This window comes from Amyelois transitella, chromosome 3, assembly GCF_032362555.1.
Source record: "Amyelois transitella isolate CPQ chromosome 3, ilAmyTran1.1, whole genome shotgun sequence".
NCBI lineage: Eukaryota > Metazoa > Arthropoda > Insecta > Lepidoptera > Pyralidae > Amyelois > Amyelois transitella.
This window is the reverse complement of record NC_083506.1, coordinates 4573362-4595610: the sequence shown is the minus strand read 5'-3', so window position 1 is coordinate 4595610 and position 22249 is coordinate 4573362. Positions and strand designations below refer to the sequence as shown.

At 36.2% G+C, this 22249-nt stretch overlaps 4 protein-coding genes across 7 annotated transcripts; all 4 read right to left on the bottom strand.

The window, feature by feature from the left end:
* Positions 1–1069: 1069 nt before the first annotated feature.
* Positions 1070–12158, bottom strand: LOC106138143 (N-alpha-acetyltransferase 35, NatC auxiliary subunit). 4 transcript variants are annotated; one of them, XM_060949192.1, is made up of 15 exons: positions 12033–12130; positions 11881–11918; positions 11313–11395; positions 10234–10385; positions 9380–9603; positions 8998–9178; positions 8518–8707; positions 8031–8212; positions 7532–7768; positions 7105–7245; positions 6411–6574; positions 5635–5833; positions 3453–3610; positions 2829–2922; positions 1070–1943 (listed from the first exon to the last, which is right to left on the bottom strand). In XM_060949192.1, the coding sequence occupies exons 2-15, from the start codon at positions 11913–11915 to the stop codon at positions 1803–1805; spliced, it is 2181 nt and encodes a 726-aa protein (XP_060805175.1). In that variant the 5' UTR covers positions 11916–11918; positions 12033–12130; the 3' UTR covers positions 1070–1802. The 4 variants fall into 4 exon arrangements, with proteins under 4 accessions (XP_060805175.1, XP_060805176.1, XP_060805181.1 ...); XM_060949193.1 differs by lacking the exon at positions 11881–11918 and having other exon boundaries at positions 12033–12158; XM_060949198.1 differs by lacking the exons at positions 11881–11918; positions 12033–12130 and adding an exon at positions 11819–11872.
* Positions 12159–13750: 1592 nt separating this feature from the next.
* LOC132902803 (uncharacterized) lies at positions 13751–17633 on the bottom strand. The gene is made up of 6 exons (XM_060949221.1): positions 17569–17633; positions 17279–17412; positions 16347–16494; positions 15645–15737; positions 14786–14943; positions 13751–13942 (listed from the first exon to the last, which is right to left on the bottom strand). The coding sequence occupies exons 1-6, from the start codon at positions 17609–17611 to the stop codon at positions 13751–13753; spliced, it is 768 nt and encodes a 255-aa protein (XP_060805204.1). The 5' UTR covers positions 17612–17633.
* A 718-nt stretch (positions 17634–18351) lies between these two features.
* LOC132902699 (uncharacterized) lies at positions 18352–19389 on the bottom strand. Its single transcript, XM_060948686.1, has 3 exons — positions 19068–19389; positions 18753–18921; positions 18352–18517 (listed from the first exon to the last, which is right to left on the bottom strand). The coding sequence occupies exons 1-3, from the start codon at positions 19387–19389 to the stop codon at positions 18352–18354; spliced, it is 657 nt and encodes a 218-aa protein (XP_060804669.1).
* Positions 19390–19944: 555 nt separating this feature from the next.
* LOC106138142 (uncharacterized) lies at positions 19945–21431 on the bottom strand. The gene is made up of 4 exons (XM_013339196.2): positions 21365–21431; positions 20756–21271; positions 20481–20649; positions 19945–20215 (listed from the first exon to the last, which is right to left on the bottom strand). The coding sequence occupies exons 1-4, from the start codon at positions 21429–21431 to the stop codon at positions 19945–19947; spliced, it is 1023 nt and encodes a 340-aa protein (XP_013194650.2).
* Positions 21432–22249: the final 818 nt, after the last annotated feature.

Here is a 22249-nt window from a genome sequence, read left to right as displayed (position 1 = left end):
TGAATGACAGATTCACTATATAACGACCAAAAGAATCCCTTTTAGTCGTGCTTGATTGATGAACGTCAAGATGACGGAGCCACCTTGCAAAACACAAATATTGTCGAACCAGCCCTTAGTACCTGGTTTGTACCTGTTGGTACCTATATCAAAAAATTTTTTACCTCAAAGAATTGAAAAATATCGATTGTGATATGTGGTTCCTCCATCTTGACGTCAAAATGGAGGAACCACCTTCGTTTCTTATAAAAATATAATGTATACCGTCGAGATGACCACACGGACACTTAGTACCAGGTTAGTACCTCCCAAGATCTTATCGCTATAATCGTTTTTTAAAGCAGTTTTTTAAGAAAATAATTAACAAAAAGAAAATGACAGAAGTGCCTGTGATTAATTATAGCAAAATGTATTAAACGAAAACTTTACTTCAAAATAGTTCTAGGCGTTTAGGATTTAGTACAAAAATTTATATTTATTAATTATTTAAAAGCACAATGCAAATGTTATGTTATTTAAACGAGTTGTATATAACTAAATATATTTCAATAAGTTATAAATAATAGTTCTGATATTTAAATAAAACTATTTCTTATATTTAAATAAAATTATCTCAAAGTCGATTAAATTTATTTGACGGGTTGTTCTACAATTTGAATCCTCGTATAATTTAATAACATAACATTAGCATTGTGCTTTTAAATAATTAATAAATATAATTTTTTGTACTAAATCCTAAACGCTTAGAACTATTTTGAAGTAAAGTTTTCGTTTAATACATTTTGTTATATTTTTATAAGAAACGAAGGTGGTTCCTCCATTTTGACGTCAAGATGGAGGAACCACATATCACAATCGATATTTTTCAATTCTTTGAGGTACAAAATTTTTTGATATAGGTACCAACAGTTACAAACTAGGTACTAAGGGCTGGTTCGACAATACTTGTGTTTTGCGAGGTGGCTCCGTCATCTTGACGTTCATGCTTGATTGATTCACATAGCTGTTCCTCGTAGTCCTATTTTTTTTTCTATTGGTGCCGGAAACCAATAAATAAAATAAATTTATTTCAATTCAATGATTTAATGGGCATCATCAAACACTATATACATTCCGATTATACAAATACTATGTTTTATGATGTTTATTACAAATTTCGAGACAAATCACAAATACTTTTTGCCTAAACTAATCTACCAGTCTTATAACTACAATTTCATCTTATACAAATGTTTAGAACTGTGATGACGCAAAACCAGATTCACAATTAGAATAAAATATTATCTATTTTATAGAAATAAAGACAGACACATGTTAATTTAAGATAAAATGTGTAATGGTACCAACTATTCTGAAAAGGTTCGCGGCATTTCAGAATAGTTGGTACCATTTTTTTATAATAATAATATAATGGTTCCATATTTTAACGTGTATAATAATTATTATTATTACCATATTGATAGATTAGGATATCGAATACATATATTGATAGAAAATGATCGAATATTTTTCATTCGATAAACAACCGCCATCTAATGTCATGGCTTAGTAATAATTAGTAGCAGTACTGTCTTTGTCATTTGAAAAACTGTTTCTGATAGTTATCGTCATTTTTCTAATTTTCGATTTACAACAAACAATTAAATTTTGTTTAATCTGCGCTTTAATTGTAATTTAGGTTAAAATTAACTATTAAATTTCACACATTTAGTTGGCATTACTTGATACAGTTTTTACAATAAAAATGCCATTTATTTTATTCTATAATAATAAATTCATACAAATAATGACTACAAAACTTACTATACAAGTTTTATGATAGGAAAATGTCTGTGGACCGAGAAATCGAATTCCGGCGGTGTTGTCGAGTCCCTCTTGTGACCACCAGCCAGCAATTTTAACACTACGAAATTTGTTTTGGCTACTTTGAGAAGATCTGTTACCTGAAACAAAAGGTAGTATGCAACTATAGCATTAGCGTCATGGTGTGAAGGAATTTAATGCACATAAGTACAATATAAATCTACAATAAGAAATACACCTGTGCCGCGTGGTTCCCGGAACTTTAGATAAGGATCGCTCATTCCCATGGAAGTCGTAAAAGACGACTAAGGGATATTAGCCTTAAGTTTATTAATTTGGGGTTCTCCTTTTAGGCGATAGACTAGCAACCTACCACTATTTGAATCTCGGTTCCATCTTTAAGCCATACAGCTGAACATGGTATTTAAGTTCGAGTTTGTTGGCTCTGTCTACCCCCTGAGTGATAAAGACATGATTATAAATGTGTAGAAAATACACGAACTGCGACCATTTTTATGTGCCGGATATTTTGAGTACCTTTTACTCTCAATCATCGCGAAGAGAGCCTGATTCCGCAACCTTTGCAAATAACACATCCAGCGGCCTCAATGTGCAGGTTGTTGCAAGATGATTTTCCACGACGTAAGCGCATCCGTTTGTAGTGAAATTAATGGACGTAACTCAGAAAAGAGCTAATTTACTTAGTTATACTAAAAAAAAAACTATGTAAACCTTGACATGAAATATGGCATACCTGTCAATGAGAGCGCTAGTTCTGTGTTTAATAAAGCAACACTAAATAGTTAAGTCATATTGAGTGACAGTGAGTGTTATTGACAAATGTAAACCAAACTATTTAAGAAGGTGTTTATCATAAAAGAAGCCATAAACAACACTAACTATATAATAGCGTTGGGTTGTGCTTACTTTTTTTTTAAATCATTGCCAGGTTAACATTTTAATACAGTTTTTAATCCGCAATATGGCAAAGTTTGCTACGGTCATAAGTATAACTTGAATTTTACCTCTTGATCTGGCGCCGGGATAGTTTCCAGAAAAGATCGAGCCTGCTGGAAGTGTTTGCAACCGCCAAGATAGAGGATGACAGGATTTTCATATCTGAAACAAATGGAACCCACGATTTCTATACTATTATCCTTGATCGAATCGGTAACGTTCTGGAGTAAGGTAGGCATGAGAAGAAAGATGATTTCGCTTCATACATACCCATAATACATACATACATATGGTCCCGTCTATGTCCCTTGCGGGATAAACAGAGCCAACAGTCAAGACTGAATGGCCACGTTCAGCTATTTGGCTTAACGATAGAATTGAGATTCAACTAGTGACAGGTTGCTAGCCCATCGCCTAAAAAAGAATCCCAAGTTTGTAAGCCTATCCCTTAGTCGCCTTTTACGACATCCATGGGAAAGAGATGAAGTGGTCCTATTCTTTTTGTATTGGTGCCGGGAACCACACGGCACACACATAATCACGTCTAAACGCCTCGCGGGGTAGACAGAGACAAAGCCGACAGACTTGAAAAGTCAGACAGGCCAAATTTGAATCAATAGGTAAATAAATAAATTACTTCAAAAAACAAACTACGGAAACGGTACAGCAATAAAGAAGTTGACATTACTCACTGCAACGGCTGTGTCAATTCGCAGAACTCGTGGTACTGCACCTGCGGCGGGGTCATCACGGACAGCGCCCCGAACCGGTGCTTGTACCGCACCGCCTCGTTGTCGAACTCCGATTGCGGCTGGCGGATCTTGCCTTGCAGCTTGAACGCTACAAGAGCCTGTCGACAAATGTTTATTTGTACATTCAGTCAGAAAAGTATCGGGAATGGATTATTTATTTATGGTTCCAAATTCAAATTTTTGTTTTTTTGTTGTTGTTAGATTGGCACAACTGTTTTCCATTTTGGCGCGGAGTTTGAGTTGCATCTGTTGTTTACATTAAATACAGTGCTATTTTTAGTTATATCATATCTAGTGTGTATTGCTAATTTCATAATGGATAAAAACATCGAACAAAGAGTTTGTCTTAAATTTTGCATTGCCAATGGAATATCGTGTTCGGAGTTACTGAAAATGTTACAGAAGGCTTACGGTGAATCGACTTTATCAAAAACTCGTGCTTATGAGTGGTACAAAGCGTTCAAAAGCGGTCGAGATGTGATGGAAGATTTGCCTCGCTCTGGTAGGCCATTAACGTCTGCAACTGAAGTTAACATCGCAAAAGTGAAGGAAATAGTGACTGAATATCCTCATTCAACTTTGAGAGAGATAGCCACCGAACTTTCTGTATCTCACGAGTCGATCCGTACCATTTTACCTAATAATTTGGGTATGAAACATGTTGCCGCTCGGCTAGTCCCAAAAGACCTGAATTTTTTTCAAAAACTCAATCGCATGAGAGTCGCTGAGGACATGCTAGAACGAGTCAATTCCGACCCAACATTCATGAAACGCATTGTTACTGGTGACGAGACGTGGGTTTACGAGTTTGACATGCAAACTAGTCAACAAGCTTCGGAGTGGCGCCTTCCAACTGAACCGAAACCGAAAAAACCACGCCAAAGTCGTTCAAAAGTCAAAGTCATGTTGACTGTTTTCTTTGACTATCGCGGTGTTGTGCACTCGGAATTCTTGCCGGAAGGTCAAACGATAAATAAGGAATATTATTTGAGTGTTATGCGGCGTTTAAGAGAGCAAATCCGACGAAAAAGGCCAGATTTGTGGAAAGAAAATTCTTGGATTTTGCACCATGATAATGCACCTTCGCACAAGGCCATCATTGTGAACGAATTTTTAACCAAACACTCAACAAATACCATCGAGCAACCACCATATTCACCAGATATGGCTCCAGCCGACTTTTTTCTTTTTCCTAAACTCAAATTACCACTTCGTGGCACCCGTTTTCAATCGGTAGAAGACATAAAAGAGAATTCGCGGCGAGAACTGACCTCAATTCCGGAAACAGCGTTTAAAAAATGTTTTGATGATTGGATTATTCGTTGGCGTTAGTGTATCGTTTCTAAAGGAGCATATTTTGAAGGTGATAAAATAAATTTGGATGAATAACAAACAGTTTGTGTATTATTGATCTTTTCCCGCTACTTTCTTGACAGAGTAGTATACTATACATATAGTCACGTCTATATCCCTTGCGGGGTAGACAGAGTTTAGATGTTGAATGATAGAATTGAGATTAAAACAGTGACAGGTTGCTAGGTCATCGCTCGCATCCTAAGATTATAAGCCTATCCTTTAGTCGACGACATCTTTGGGAACGAGATGAAGTGGTCCTATTGTTTTTGTATTAGTGCCGGGAACTATTTAGTTCTGTTAACTTATTGTTTTAATTTTGTCAATTATGGCATAACCTACAATCGCTGCACTAGCGGACCGATGCTATTTATTGTAATGATGAAAACACGAATATTCGACAATAATAACATATAAATAATATCGCAAGAAATTACGTTTATCGCTGCAATTATCGTTGCTATAAACAATTGACACCACATTCACTTTTTACACTTGATACTCGAGCAAAACATGTAGGTAAATATACTATAGTATAGCAGCAGTCCACGCAGACGCATCGCTCACTCAAGTTGGAGAGAGACGGATGTCGAACACTGCCGAACGCGAAGGCCGATTGTGCCTCTGTCGCTCGTTCCGCGCTCTCGCTTGCACTTCAAGCCTTACATGGAACGCCTCAGAGCGAGGTAACGCCGCACGAGTCATGTTTTTTCGTGCTTTCAGCCGGCTCAATCGAATTAATAAGACGTTGTCACGTCAAAAATCGTACCTTATGATACCCGCCGCACATGTTCTGCAACACCTGGCACATGAGCCCCTCGTGCGCGTGCGCGCGCGAGCGCTTCTTGAGCTTGCGCGCGCCGCCTCGCCGCGCCTCGCCGCGCCGCGCGCCCGCGCCCGCGCCCGCCAGCGCCTCGGCGCGCCCGAGTGCAGACACTAACCAGCCGTAGAGGAACTCGTTCAGGTACCTGTGCCATATCACTACATAGTATAAAACAAAGTCGCTATTTTAGTCTGTTTGTCTGTATGCTTAAATCTTTAAAATTACGCAACGGATTTTGATGCGGTTTTTTGTAACAGGTAGATTGATTCAAGAGGAAGGTTTTTATGTATAATTTTTTCCGAATTTTGCACCCGTGCGAAGCCGGGGCGGGTCGCTAGTATTTATTAATTTAAACTTTATGAACGTAAAATGTACACACATTTCGCGCCCGCGTCAGAAGTTTATCTTATGTTCTTCTCCGTACTCCACACCTCATCTATACATATTTAAAACTGGCTGTGCCCGCAACTTCGTCGGCATGGAATGGTTATTAAATGATAAATTGTTAGTAAATGGTATAGTAAACACAAAAACAATTTTTCAATTCGAACCAGTAAGTTCCTGAGATTAGCGCGTTCAAACAAAAGCGGTTCAGCTTTATAATATAAGTATAGATTTAATAGAGTTCATAAATCAGTCAGGTGTTTTGACCTGAAAGACGTCACACTTCACAATTACACTTTCACGTTTATAAAATTAGTACGATATGTTTGAAGACTCACCAGAATATATAGTGGTATTCGTGCACGCTGTACAACTCTAGCTCAAGCCCGGACAAAAGGTATGCGATCATGATTCTCAGCACATGGTACAAGATCCAGGTGCCGAAATACGAGCGAACGCTGGTGCCCATCGCGCTGCTTATAACCGCGTCCACGGTCTCTGCCTATTATTAATAATAAATACATGATAATTCAGTAAGTGTGTCAGTTTTGATACATCAAATCTTATGTGTACAAATAAAAGGGATTTCACTGAGACAGAAGTGAAAACTTTAATATTATGTTATAAATGTAGTGCTGTATGATTTCCGACACTTTACCATAGTACTACTCCATTTTTTCTCATGTATGTCGTAAAAGACGACTAAGCTTAGCCAAATTGGGATACTTTTTTAAGGCGATTGGCTAGCAACCTGTCACTACACTATACGAATCTCAATACCATCATTATGCTATACAGCTAACCGTGGCCTTTCAATCTTTTCAAAACGGCTTTGTCTACCAGGCAAGCAAGAGATACAGACGTGATTATATGTATAAATAAACATTTACATTGTGCACGAATTGGGATAAGTCCGCCATTGAACACATTTTTTAATTTCAGGAACTGTATAGTATCATGGTTTCATTTTTTAATGCAATAAAGATTATACAAACAAACAATCGTAATATGAATCGACGCGTGGTCCCTTACTTCGTCCTGCAGCACGGACATCTCGTCCAGCAGCAGCGCAAACTTGTCCCGTTGGCGAGCGCGGTTGTGGCCGCACACCTGCAGCAGCACAGCGAACGGGCGCACACAACGGCCCAGAAAGTTCTCCACAATGTCGCGAGTCTTAACAGAAATACATATTAAATTTGTTTTACTTTATTCATTTTGTACCTGGGTGACCAAGCGGTGCTCGGTGGACGTCAGAAAAAATCAGAAAAAGTATCTATTTTGCGTTTGCCATGGACGCGAACGTTTATTTATTTTGTACCTGGGTGACCAAGCGGTGCTCGGTGGACGTCAGAAAAAATCAGAAAAAGTATCTATACCTATTTTGCGTTTGCCATGGTCGCGAGCAACATGCATGCGATGACTGTACGATGACAAAATAAACAAACAGTTTTTAACACACCTGGGGCGTAGAAACAGTAGAAGATTTGGGCATGAAGGCCGGCGGGTTTACGAAATTCTTGACGGATTCCCTCAGGATTTCTATGAACACGTGATGCGGTCTCGGGGCTCCCGGCACGGCGTTGCCGCTCTGCGCCACGGAGGCCAATGTTGCGGGCGAGGGACTGAGATACAGCAGCTGCAAGGCTGACCGCGAGAGGATGCACGCGCGCTGACGGCTGAATTCCATGAAGAAATCCTGTAATACCATGTAAAAGTAGCATTTTTAAGCACTTTATTCATTCATCAGTCGATTGAAAGAAGAGATAAGGAACTTAGCTGAATAAATAGAAATACAAAAGCATGTTTTTAAGAATATCCTTTTCTGTTCCTGTCAATGTATCTTTTGGTCTTGCAGACAGGATGAATCAAAGCATCTTTACAAGGAAAATTGAACAATGGTATGAGATAACGTCGACGACCAAAACTTGATTAAACCAAGGACATAGGTCTATAGTTACCAGCGCGGTATGGAAGTTGGTGCACGACGTGATTTTCCACGCATGGCGTAGTCTTGCTATTTGCTCGTCAAAATACTGCAATGCCTCGGCCCGAGGTTTGATACGCGTGTACCGCGGGAAAGTGGGCGGTAGAAGGCGTTGGTTGATCATCGGCTCGAACCCCATGGGATTTGGGGAATCGGCTGGAAATATAAACATTCTTTAAACAACTAAATCCACAATTCTGGTGGAAAAGTGCCTATCCGTTAGAAAATGGATTTTTAAATATTATAATAGAGCACACAATCCACGAATACAAAACTGTTCATGCACAATGAGTTTTTCTATTAAAGGATTTAGTGATTTATTGCAATAAGTTAAGATCCATTTTTGAATGGTATATACCTTTCTTTATATAACGACGTTTAGGTTAAGTATGTAAGGCCGTTTTTTATGTTTGATTTCTGTATTTGAATCTAATATATGTCCTAAGAAGAAGAATACTTACAATTCTCCACAGGTTGTGTTCCCATATGCGCTGTCTTTATGATGACTTTCATCATCTCAGTACATCCGGTAAGCAAAGCGACGCAGTCTGCTCCCGACTGCGCCTCTTTCTTGGTGATCAACAGAAGTGCTTGATAGTACATCCTAGTGAACCGAATTCTAGCTGCTATGGCCGTCCACACGCTGAGACCCTATAAATAATCTTATTAAACCACAGTCAAAGGGTTGCAGTCACCCATAACTGAAACCAAATTTCCCCAAAAAAAATTAAGTAAAATATATATGCAGAAAGTGAAAAAAAATTGTTTTTGTAATACTATCTGTAACTTTGTTATGTACAACCAACAAAACGAATTTTCCACGCCTGTAAAATACTGTAGGTACTATATTTTATTTAAGAAGTACTCTATTACAAACCTTTTTTTGGAAACTCATCCTATTTAAACTTTAAAGATAAAGCAATGTTCAATTAAACACTTACCTCATCCTCAGTGGATCTGGCCTTTTTATTGTATTCTTCCTCCTGTTCCCGGAGCAGGGCTATACACTTCTGTTTATTCACCTCCAGGCTTGCGTCATAGGTGTTACCTGACTGCGGGTTCGAACCCAAACGATAACCATATCCCATAGGTTGAAAATCCTCCTCTTCAAATACTTGTGCTCTGTAAAAGTTTTGCCAACTTAAAACATTCTCATTTGAAGAAATTTATATAATTCACTGTTAAGCCCAGGGCTTCATTTTTATTTGAATTTTCAGCGTGGCATTGGGAGGCCAAAAACTAGTCTCTTTTAATATGTCTATGTTCATTAAATTACCACACCATCATATTCCCAAAAAGAAATAATTCAATCGAGACACTTACTTATTAATACATTCTCTTATGCAATCCAGCAGCTTATGCACTGCAATACAGTAAGCTTTCAGTGCCTTGTTCACAATCAGATGCGGTTGGTGCAGATATAAGTTTGTGAATACAGTCTGAGCGAGCGAGTGGCCTTCTAACCATGACACTATGCAGGCCATGGTGGCATCAATTATGCCAATCAGCTCGCTTGGCTCTAAATCATCGATCTTGAGTTTGCCGGCCTGTAAGGAATTTTATATTCATTAGGCTAACCTTTGTGAAGATACACTTACTTAAGCCATAAGTAACAACACTCAAAAGTCACACTTAGCTGGACGGCCCAATTGAGATGTAGCACAAATTTGTATAAATCTGGTTTGTAATTCGAAATTCATCAAAACTTAAATTAACAGTTTACTGAATTTAACAGTACTTAAAATAATATTCCTGTGTTGTTCCATTTCACACAACAATTTTTTTCAAATCATTTGGTTTCAGATTCACAGTTTAAACTTCAGGCATTTTAAGTGTTAAAAACTGTAAAGCTGTCTCACCACATACCTTTAAGAAGCAATAGTTTAAAATTGATTGTTATTGTACAATCTAAGGAATAATTCTTTCTTTACAAATATTTTTACTTCCAAGTCTGTTAACAACAGAGAAACATGGTCATCTCTTCTTAATAACTAATACCATATTGTGAAGTATCTGCAGATGTCTGTAAATATGTTATAATCACATCTTCATACCTTACTAGGCAGACAGAACTAACAGTCTTGAAAAGACTTTAAGTTGTGTGGCTTTATGAGGACTGTACAAGGAAAATTATTTTTAAACAAAAATAAAAATACAATTACTGTACAAAATGTTACCTCAACAGCCTGCTGGAAATTGAGTGGTTTAGGGTTCCCGCGGTTGCACAACATACCCGCATCCATTTTGGGATCCATCATCTCAATTGCTGACATAGCTTCAAATAAACCAAATAATTGGCCATCATGAAGTAATTCCCCAAGGTGTAGATCTGGAAATAAAAAAAAAAACATAACTGTAAAGAAACAAACCCACTATATTTCTATACAGAGGCTTCTTACCTGATCTTTTAATAGAGATTGAATGAAAAAGGAGCTTTAATTCTGACTTTCCCTACAAAGTACAGTCAGCTAACTGATAAGTATGAAATTGCAAAATATTTTACAATTGCACTTAAAATTTCTTAAAACATTAGATGTGTATCTCAATTTTGCCTGAGACACCAATAAATAAATATATACTGGACATATTACACAGATTGAGTTAGCCTTAAAGTAAGTTCAAAACTTGTGTTACAAGGTACTAACTCAATGATACTATACTTCATATTAAATAGATAAACATCCAATATTCAGGCCAATCAGAAAAAGTTTATTTGTCACCATGCCCTAGCCAGGATTTGAACCAGGGACCTCTGGTTCATATGCAAGTGTACTACTATTACGTCACAGCAGCCCACCATATATACATTAGTGTAATATAAAGTCCAAATCAGTGACAATTATATAGCACCCCGGTGCGACACTGTCACTTATGCAAAAACACAATTTAAAACTCTAACATCCCATAACATTGTCATATTTGAAGATTTTTACAAGATGAATAGCTTATACTGCGGTAACTATGTGTACTACAAAAGTAACGTTATTGCACCAAGTTAAGGGAAGCATTAGGAGAGTTATTACATATGTAACTCATTTTTGCAATTTTTGCATAAGTGACAGTTTCGCACCGGAGGTGCGATATAATCAAAGAATATTATAATGCAATCTGTTTTCCAAACCTGTCATAGGTGTAGTATATAGACAACATAAATGTTGTTGCATTAAAAAGTTAATACTCTTAGTCATGAACAGAACTAGCTCAGAAAATTTGGCTTAAGGTCAATGTATTTTACTTCATTGAAAACAATATTTACCTTGAATGCTTTGGAAGAATTCTGAAGTTACGTCAACCCAATTATAGATGACTTCAGGAGATCCTGAGAAGGATGCCATCGCCCTAGAATAGATTTATAAAAAGAGAAGATAAAATATGTCCTCAGATTAATGTATTATGGGTATTCTTAGCTGATAAGAAAAGGAATGGTTACCAACAAAAGCAAAACATATAAAAATTGGTAAGGATGAGAAAACTTTTGTTACAAAAAATATTTTTATCTTACATAATCCTGAAATACACCAGAAAGATTATAACCAAAATTCTCCATAAAGCAAAATGTATGATTTATATTTAAAAATAAAACATACTAAGTATTAAGAAAATATTAGTAGGTATGGTATTTGTAAGAGTGAATATACCTCCATAATAGAATCAACACCATCATCTTACGGTTGGTGGGTAAATAATAAAAAAAATGCATTCAAGAAGCAATCAATAAAAACACTACGAAGCGATTTAAAAGGAAGTACAAAAAGATATAACCTATATTTCACGGGAATAAAATAAATATTTGCGGCCAGAATCTCATGCACAAATTTACTAACCCGTCACCGTCATAATAGTCATCCGTATCACCCATTTCCTAAAACGAATTCGAATGATTGGATCTATAGATTTTAAATAAATACAATCACCATTTAAACATACATAATGTAACAATATTTCACAAAATCGGCGCTGAATTTATAACACTCACCTAGTGTTCTGCAAAACTCACAGATGTAAATTTATTTATTCCCTCAACTTCTCAACAAAACATTTTTATAAATGACAGTGAGTGACAGCAAAAGAGCGTGAGGAAAAACTCTGAAGAACTATCATAATATGGAAATGCTGTAATTGTTCAACTTGACTCAGAAATAACAATGAAATATCTGTCTCTTTCTCACACAACAGTGGTTTTACGGGAGAAAAAACGTTTACAGTCTTTCATCAGCGCTCTCTTCATTGGCTTCGATGTACTTTTGCTGCCGCAGACGCCATCTAACTCTCTGGGAACCGTAACTACATGTTGGAAGTTGTCAACGTAAAGTTTTAACATTTTTACCGTATTTATCGAATTCGTATGAAGCTGTGCTTATATTAATCGAAAATAAACTATAAGATAAAGTGTTCTATATCATATTATGGCCTAAACAAAAGCTTTGTTTATTTAGGTATGCAGGAAAAGTTCATGCTTAAGGCACTTCCATATATATTTTCGATATAGATAGTTCTTCAGAGTATTGAGTACCTATTAATCAGTACTACAATTGCAATTTACAATGACAAGTCCACGTCACGTCAGAATTGTGTTTTGTTTTCAATTCGGTATTGATTTCCTCTCAAAGTTGCCGTTAAACCCTGTCCAATACTCCATAATAACTCAAAAGGAAAACTTCCAGCAAGGCAGAGTAAAAAAAAAGAGAGCAAGAAATTATAATCAAGTTTTCATCAAACCAAGGCTTGAATAACCCTTAAAAATTTATAATTATCGTAATTATTGTCAAACAGGGTGACTGTTAAAAGTACCGTTATGCTGTGTAACGATATTTTTGGTCAGTAAAATTAATGGCAAGAGGTAAGGTTAAGACTATTTAAAGTATTTTTATTGTATTTACCGGTAAATTCATATAACGTTACTGATGATATTAGTTAACAGTAAAAGGTATGGATTGTATCGTTACGACTGTTTTCGTTGATTTAATGACGGATTCGCCGTGAACACTTGTATTCGTGTGGCGTATCGTTCAGTTGCGTTGCGACAAATACAAACTTAAGGTACCTATATTTTATAAAACAGAACAGATTTTCATTTTACATAATAGTAACGATATTTATAACGCTAATTGATAACGTTATTTATAATGTTAGTTAGTATCGCTATTCTTAACGATTATTGGTAACGATATATAACGTAATTTAATATCGTTATAGGTAGGTATAATGTTTTAAGATTACATTACCGATATCACGCCTATAACGGTTTCAGTCATAACTTTTTGTTATTAATATTATTTACCGTTACTTAAAATGGTAATTTGGTAACGTTAACAAGCCCTGCATCAAACTCTTTCTTCTCCACATTTAACTCTTTAGTTATTATATATTAATATCTGTACATTTAACTCTCAATGAGCCTGAAGGTATGTAGCTGTGGATAGATATATAGAACTGTGAAAAGATACTAAGAAAGAAGTTGGTTTGAAGTACATAATACTGTCCTATTGTACCTACCTACAAAATGCACGGGAAAATTTCAATTACTTACTAAATAAATTTATTCTCTACTTGTAATTATTTGCCCACGTCACCTAATATAATGTAGATAACATAAATTTGTTTAATTAATTTGACTAGTGAATCAGAGATACGCTAACGCTATAACGGAGATGAAACTTAATTTCACTAAAATAATAAAACAAAATAATTAAATTAAATATATTTAATGCTCATATTGAACATGGAAGTCGTTTGCTGTATAGTTTCTGTGACCGGGTCATATACATCAACCCCCGGCTGGGTCGGCGTGGTTGTTCCGTCTTCTGTCAGGACGTTTGTTTGGTTGCTGGGCTTAGATAGACTGACTCCATTGAAACCCATGTCCATGCAATCAAAATGGAGAACCTGGAATTTTTTAGCATTATATTAGTAGAATCAGGCAGTTTCTTAGTTCTTGCTAAAATATTTGTGTGTCTTATTGTACTTTTATTTATCAGTGTTTATTTTCGCAGAGGTGACCTGCTAGGGAAAACAGCCGGGACGAACAGTAAGTAGAGATAGACTAGCTGTGCCCGAGACTTAGTCCGCGTGGAATAGTTATTTTGGGCATCATTGAAGCCCTCAAGGATGAAAAATTTTCCTCGTTTCACATTTTCCATTATTTCTTCGCTCCTAATGGATGCAGCGTGATGTTATATAGCCTAAAGCCTCCTAGATAAATGGTCTATTCAACGCAAAAACAATTTTTCAATTCGAACCAGTAGTTCCTGAGATTAGCGCGTTCAAACATACAAACTCTGCAGCTTTATAATATTAGTATAGATACACTATATTGCTCAACATAACTACATACATACATATAGTCACGTCTATATCCCTTGCGAGGTAGACAGAGCCAACAGTCTTGATAATACTGATAGACCGCGTTCAGCTGTATAGCTTTATGAATTGAGATTGAAAGAAGAAGAGTGGAATCCCGATATTAGATACACCAAGAAACAAACAAACAAAGTACTTAGATTTAAATGAAAATAATAAATACGACGGAAAGGATAAAACTTACTGGGACAAGATCCCATCAACTAGGACAATTGAGACGAATCCCATAGAGAACCTATTTATAGCTTCCGCCCGATATTTTCTATAAAGTGTAAAGAACACTTAGAAGGTGTCGAACTGTGTGAATAGAGTCTGAAAGGCCTACATCAAAACGCTGTCAACATGGAAAGATAAAGGGTAGGTACTTACCAAAACTGGAGCTTTATCAACCCTTGTGTCCATATCCATGCACATGTGCAACATTTGCTGCACAATGTTTATGTCGTACAGCCGCACACACATGTCGACGAGGCCCGGCGGTAGGTACGGCACCGGAATTGGCACGCAGAATGGTGGAGGGTTACGGGCTAGGAAAGATTTTAAATTTTTCGTTAGTATAGGTTGTATGTATGTGAAATGTATATTTGACATACGTATAACACGCCTCTTTCCAGGAAGGGCAAACAAAGACTGCATCTTTTGCAAGTCTCGAACTTACTCTGGATTGGCTAATTTTTTGTGATTTGTCCTATCTTAAGATATCTTTAGTAAAGGATTTATTGTTTCAGAACGGCTTACCCCAAATCATTTTCGGCTAAACTAGGTACGCGTAATATTTGATCGAGCAAACGAAGCGGGTAAGGAAAATCATCATCTTGGGGCGAAAATAAAGTTTTTGTGTGTATGTATGTTTGCAACGCGATAACTATCGAACCGCTGGTTTGACTTTGATTAAATTTAAAAGGTAAATATAGGATCTGTCAATAGAATTTTTAAATACAAAATCGGTTCAGTCGTTTTTGAAATATTCACTAAGTCGTTTTAGTCATTTAAGATAACTCAGTTCGTAAAATAAAATAATAAAATATGCGTAAGTATCATGTTATGTCTCTCTACTTGTCAAATTCTAAATTCAAATGCCGTTTCCTAATTCAAGCTCAACTCCAAAAAGAAAATAGAAATTCTTAAGCGACTGCATGACATTGTCTTTTTATTCATGACATAAGGACCGCATAAATTAAACAAGAAAGGTACCTAGTTAAAGTTACGAAATGCTATTGTTACATACCAGAGAAGGAATTTCGATAGACACTATCGTTGTTCATTTTCACTTCCAAATCCAGGACAGAGTCTGTCGGCTCGTATGTGAAGATTGCGCATGCTGAAAAGAAAATGAAAAATCTGGAACTGATCTACTCTATAATTTGCATGCTCTCTCTATAATTCCTTACGGGGTAGACAAAGACAACTATTCACTATCTGAATTAAATATATCCAGTTGAACCTACCTACAGCATCGCCCGTGCTATGTTACGGGGGCTTGACTGATAGGTTCTGTCTACCCCGTAATGATGTTAAAATGCCCGATAAAAAATACGTAATGGGCATAAAAGCATGCAAGGCTCAAATTCGACTCTTTTCTGAGTAATTAATGTTAATTGCTTATGTTGAGGGAAAACATTGTTAGGAAACCTGCACATTTACGCAACTGGTTGTCCCAATATGGCATAGATCCCTATTAAACTTACGGTCAAATGGGAGTCGCTCCGTATAATATAATGACTAGGTGATTACCATTTGACAATGATCGTAAATTGGGTTATTCACGCTATCCACGATCTAAGTGGATATGGCCGGGGCCAACGCAGAAGGAAGAAATACATGTTTTATATAAGGATAGGTGACCAGTTACGCTCCACTACTACGTCCCAGTAAAGCTGCTCGTACCTGCTAAGCACCAAAATGCTTTTTCTCAGACGCAAGTACTTACTTCTTCTATCGAAGTTAAATGATTCGATTCGTATTCCTGTGCAACACGAGCACTTTAAGCCTTCACAAATGCACCTCCCGCCGGTAAATGGAAGCCTCAGTAGCCACCCGGGCTTGTACCACGGCCGGGGCATCATGTTACGTATGGTCTGTAAATTTATAACGAAAAAAAATGTTTCTGTACATAAAATATATACATACATATATACGTCACATCTATATTTCTTGCGGGGTAGACAAAGCCAACAGTCTTGAAAAACTGGAAGGCCACATTCATTAAATACATATAAGTATTTAAAAAATAATAATTTGTAACGATGAAGATAAAGTAGTAGAGCATGAAATTAAAAAAAAAACGTCTTAGCACAAACGAATCAGCCGTTTAAACATTTTCTAATGAGGGAGATTTAAAAATCGAAGATCACTCCAAATTCTCTCTAGAACGGGATTTTATTTAATTGTATGTCTTCAAATATGGGTACCAACTGAATTAATAAATCCAGAATCATAAAGTTAAAAGACGCATCCCGGACTTATTTCCAGATAGGTGAGGATGTAACCTGGGATTAGTCATACTGAAATTATTTGTAACATTATAACAATCGGTATTATTTGTGCATTGAAGAAGAAGTGTCTGGAAGGCAGCTGACGAAACTTTGGCATATTTAAGCCATGTAAGAAATATTTACAGACCCAGAGAATATTGAAGTGGTTCAATGAAGAAAAGGCGAGATATCCCATCTATCCCGTATTTTCAGTAATTACATACTCTCTAGATTTACATACTCTCATCTCATTGACTTAGTTTGATGAAACCTGATTAAGTTAAATAACCTTACTTTTTCATCGTTACGTTTCAGTTAATTTTCTATGTAAATATAAGTATTTTGTGTGCAATGTTTTTGTAAATAAAAGAAATAAATACATACATACCTCATTTGTATTAACATCATAATATATTGAAAAGTCTGCTACATCCATCACATTTTCAGATTTACTTCGTTTCGTTAGGAAGTCCGTTAGTTTATTCCTTGATAATCTGTTTTGTTTGTGTGCTATTGATGTACCTGTAATTATTCATATTCACTTACATATTATATTCATAACAAAACCTCTTAATATAAAGCACGTATTTGTTAAGGTGCATTGGATGTTTGCACTATACTGCATCTTTAAAAAAATTATATTTGCAGGAATAGATCTTTCATAAAATAAAAAATTACCTTTTGTATACCAACATTGATAAGTTTTAATATTGTCTACCATAAATTAGAAGAATCAAAAGTACTCTAATAAATACCTAAGTGATCTGAAAGACTTATTTGTTAAAACGAGTACCTCACAAATATCAAAAACGCTTACCTATGACACACGCAACACAACACGTAACAAACAAAACCGAATTTGTTTTCATTTTCGTTTCTGCGAAAGTTGTTATTGTCTCTAGGGATACTATACAAATGACCGCGCGTTAACTAACTATAACAGTTACTGCAAAGGTTTAAAAATGATTTGTATTCACGTAATGCCGTGCCGGTATTGCGGGACTTTCTACGGAGAAAACCTGAGCGCATCGGTTCGGTACGGGCGCATTGCTGCAATCTTCTTCAATTTCACGCTGGATGATACTTCCACACGCTAATATTACTGGAGGGGTGATTTTCAGTAAGTAGTGAAAGTAAATAACAGTATAGTTCTCGGGAAATAAATATATTTATGAATGACCTAAAAGATATAATTATGACTCCTCATGACGTATAATCAAATACATTACACTGATCCTTTCATTAGACTTAGATGATGCAAAAAGTAACGTAGTGAACTACGTATTTAGCATATTTAAAGACAAAAATAAAAAATAAACATTCAAAACAAAGCCTGGTGTCCATTTTTTTTTATTGAACATCAATGCACTAAGTTATATTATTCAGTTTCTGCTCTATGAGTCCACTATCAAAAAGATTTCCTAACGATGTGTGTTTTGCCTATTGTTTCTGTCTTTTCATTTATCTGTCGAACAAATCTAATAGCGATTTAACAACGTTCTCGTCGTAATCTTCAACGTCGTCTTCTCCAGCATCAATAACTGCATCATAACCGCCTTGTGGGTTCACCACGACGAGACCATCGCTCTCGCCAGGTTTCACCATGGCTATTCCGTTAGATCCCATCCTGAAATAGAATTAACTACTTAGATTAAATAAGACTTATAACAACCCCATTCAGTACAGTTTCGCAACACTATTAAGGAATTACAATGATATTTAGGCATCAATGCAAACGAAAAGCTTCGCTGCTTGAATTATAAGTATGGTTAATTAAATAACAATAGAAAGTTACTTAATATTCATCTAGCATTTTTGGTTACAAAACAAAAATAATACATCATAATACAATTAACACCCACCTTAAACAGTCAAATGCCATATTAAATAACGGGAATGATCGCCAAACTCCATTCATTGACAAGCAAAAGTGAAAGTTTCTTCCTGGGAAGTAAACATCATAAAATTTCGCACACACTTTCAAGTTCGGTAGCCTTGGCGGACTTATACATATCGGCTGAGGGTTTTTACCTGGAAATAGAAAAAAAACGTAAACATCCGCGGTATTACACGTTGCGCTTCAAATTAAAACATCGTAATGAGTTTCATTACCGTGAAATTAAAGATGTAAGCTTCATCGGTTCGTTTATACTAAAAACTGAAAGAATTGCAATTACCTGACATGGAATTTTCGTAAAGGATCCTATCATTGAGCGACATGGCGACATCAAAAGCAAAGTCTCCCGGCGTATACGTGACCTTCATACAAGCTTTTTGATTGAATAAGTCCAGAACATAGCCCGTACAACATTTGCAAACACCCATAGCACAGGAACAAGGGCCGAGTCCCGTTGATTCAGACGATGAAGACGATGTTGAATTCTGGGAAGTTTGTTCCGTTTGCTTTCCTCTATGTCTGGCATATTCCCACATAGGTGATCGTAACTTCAAACGGTCTAACAGTATCAATGAACTATCAGGCACCTCCATGTGGTGCATTTTGTCTTGTAGTGTCTTATTAAAATCACGATTTCCTAGAACAGGTAATTACTTAATTTAATAACAATAGCTCTAATCTTTCCTTAAAAAGAATCTAAAGCGTAACTCACCGGTATCGTTGTTGTATGCGCGTGTTGGGCTTGCAAAATAGACCATGTATATTAATAAGTATTTTTTTATACACTCCTTCATAGTGACCGTTTATTTAGCAGCAAAACTGCACGTGCGCCGGTTGTGTGAGTAAAGCAGTCACTCCAATTCGCTTGCTGAGATTCGAACCGGTTCAATGGGCAGCGATCTTCACAACACCTACTTTCACATCGATAATGGAAAATCTTTTAACAAATAAATAATTCTTTAATGATTATTTTTTCTACATCACTACATTTAATAAATTATAATACTTAATGGTAATAAAATAAATAATCCATATCACAAAAAAAACTTAGTAGTAAGTAAGATAATACAATTTTTTTATCGTCCCTGTCCAAATAATTGACTACTTTTTACACAATTATCCGAATACAGGACATTACTTTTGTGTTAATATTCTAATTAGTTCAACTTTCTTCCATCAAACAAGTCTCCAACGGCATCGCCAATCGCTCCAAAAGGCCCATCGTCATCGTCATCATCATCATCAGAACCTCCACCTCCGAAGATTCCACCCTCTTCCCCTAGAACAGCTCCGGCTACGTTTCCCAAAATGCCACCGCCATCATCGCTGCTGCTTCCGCCACCACCGCCTCCGAACAAACTGACGGGTTTCGGACCAGACGAAACTGGCTTCGGTTTTAGACCTGTTTGTATTCCTTTTGTTCCTAACCTAAAATAAAAAAAATATGGATTGAATACTACGACTTTCGGACCTGATGTAAGAAAATCCTGTTTAATTTTTTTAACTAACATAAAGTTATGAGTGCTACTTTTTCTTTCAAACCAATTAATTTCAAAAATTGTGATGGGTAAAGGGGTTTTATCATACAGTTTTAGCCACCGGAAGAAATATCTACCGTTACATAAATATAATCATCAAATTTCTGCTACATTGTAGAAAATATGTGCACGTAAAAGTAACACACATCACTTACCCGAAACACCTGAATGAAGCCGAGTAAACCGGAAACCCGCCAATGTTTGCATCGATATCCAAACAGGCGTAAGCGTTTCTGTTGCGTATCCTGATATTTGATATTTCTGCACAAATTTCTACAAACGGAGCCCTTCCCGGATTGAAACATATTGGCGGAGGATCACTTGCTAAAATATAAATGAATATATATAACAAATATATAGTCATTTCAGTAAAATATGCAAAAAAGCTACTGTACAGAATGTAGTTGTAACAAGATAAACATAACGTTACCTGAAACTCTTCTACGGACAACGGTTCTATTGTTAACACTTAGTCTTACATCAAAAACAAAATCTTCAGGGATAAATGAAATATTTCCACATGCTTTCATATTAAATCTCTGTAAAATAGCACCAGTACAACATCCACATTCGCCATTTCTGCAAGCGCATGGAAACCGAAACACTTGCCCCGTTACTTCTTCAGGTGCTGGTGTAGTTGTTGTAATTATTTCATCTTCTACTGTAGTAGCATTTGCTACCACAGTGTCGTTGGCTACAACCGGGTCTTCCACTATAGGATCACTTTGCACAGTGGTCTCTTCTACTTGAACAGTTTCTGTTGTATCTTGTAGATCATCTTCATCAGCTTCAATATAATCTTCTTCACTTTGCACATGAACCGGTACTACAATGGTAACAGGTGACTTTAAGACTGGAGTGGGACGTAATGCTTGACGCCATATTGTTTGCGGAATTCTGATTTCAAACGGATCATAGGGTCTGTCTTCTTTTAAAAAATATTCACCTTGAAATAGAGGAAAAAAAAGTTTACAAACCGCAAAACGTAAATAAACGTTAGAGTGTTATTTTCTTTATCCTTAACTACAGTATTACTTACCTGAATATCCAGTGCACGAGATAAAACAATAAATTAAAAGTAATAAAATCTGTATTGAAAACCTCATGTTAAAAAATATATATAATAAATTTATAAAATATTACAGGACCTACGCTTGACTTTACTGAACAAATTGTAAGCAGTCAAGTTACCTACGAGTATTTAACTGCCCACTAACAATGTGCCAATGCTTATTTAGCGTCAGACTTAATGTAAACAAGTTTTAAATTTTAATGTCACCTTTAGAGAAAGTTGGGACTCAAAACTACATTAACAATTCCAACTTTCGATACGTGTACTAAATTTTAGTTAGACATCTATAGACAGCTATAGGCATTAAGTTATAACGATATACCTGGAATGATCGATAAATGACAAATTATTTACTAATTATTTACTAATTTATGACCCATAAAGGTCTGGTAAAGAGTAGAGTATATAATTATGATATTTTATGCTGTGATACGACTACAGCAATAGTTAATAAGAGATATGTTTAAAATAAACTATTTTTAGTGCCGTGTGGTTCCCGGCACCAATACAAAAAGAATAGGACCACTCCATTTCTTTCTCATGGATGTCGTAAAAGACGACTAAAGGATAGGCTTACAAACTTGGGATTCTTAGTTAGGCGATGGGCTAGCAACCTGTCACTATTTGAATTTCAATTCCATCATTAAGCCAAATAGCTGAACGTAGCCATTCAGTCTTTTCAAGCCTGTTGGCTCTGTCTACCCCGCAAGGGATATAGACGTGACCATATGTATGTATGTAAACTATTTTACATATACCTATAAAATGTTTATATACTTAGTAACTTATTGCCTGCCATGGGAGGACTTAAAAATAGGACTCATTTGTAGCATTGATTTCTATCCAAGAAAC

What these genes read in the sequence shown, in the direction of transcription:
- LOC106138143 (XM_060949192.1), bottom strand. Translation starts at nt 11,915, where the DNA reads ATGGGTGATACGGATGACTATTATGACGGTGACGG. An exon ending in ATTCTTCCAAAGCATTCAAG is followed by an intron (nt 10,386 to 11,312) that starts GTAAATATTGTT and finishes TTTTATTTCCAG; the next exon opens with ATCTACACCTTGGGGAATTA. An exon ending in TGTCCGTGCTGCAGGACGAA is followed by an intron (nt 6,575 to 7,104) that starts GTAAGGGACCAC and finishes TATTAATAATAG; the next exon opens with GCAGAGACCGTGGACGCGGT.
- LOC132902803 (XM_060949221.1), bottom strand. Translation starts at nt 17,611, where the DNA reads ATGGTAGACAATATTAAAACTTATCAATGTTGGTATACAAAAG. An exon ending in TCAATGTTGGTATACAAAAG is followed by an intron (nt 17,413 to 17,568) that starts GTAATTTTTTAT and finishes GAATAATTACAG; the next exon opens with GTACATCAATAGCACACAAA. An exon ending in ATTTAACTTCGATAGAAGAA is followed by an intron (nt 15,738 to 16,346) that starts GTAAGTACTTGC and finishes TTTTCTTTTCAG; the next exon opens with CATGCGCAATCTTCACATAC.
- LOC132902699 (XM_060948686.1), bottom strand. Translation starts at nt 19,389, where the DNA reads ATGCACCACATGGAGGTGCCTGATAGTTCATTGATACTGTTAGACCGT. An exon ending in TTACGAAAATTCCATGTCAG is followed by an intron (nt 18,922 to 19,067) that starts GTAATTGCAATT and finishes TTCTATTTCCAG; the next exon opens with GTAAAAACCCTCAGCCGATA. An exon ending in ATGGCATTTGACTGTTTAAG is followed by an intron (nt 18,518 to 18,752) that starts GTGGGTGTTAAT and finishes ATTCTATTTCAG; the next exon opens with GATGGGATCTAACGGAATAG.
- LOC106138142 (XM_013339196.2), bottom strand. Translation starts at nt 21,431, where the DNA reads ATGAGGTTTTCAATACAGATTTTATTACTTTTAATTTATTGTTTTATC. An exon ending in CTCGTGCACTGGATATTCAG is followed by an intron (nt 21,272 to 21,364) that starts GTAAGTAATACT and finishes CTCTATTTCAAG; the next exon opens with GTGAATATTTTTTAAAAGAA. An exon ending in GCTTCATTCAGGTGTTTCGG is followed by an intron (nt 20,216 to 20,480) that starts GTAAGTGATGTG and finishes TTTTTATTTTAG; the next exon opens with GTTAGGAACAAAAGGAATAC.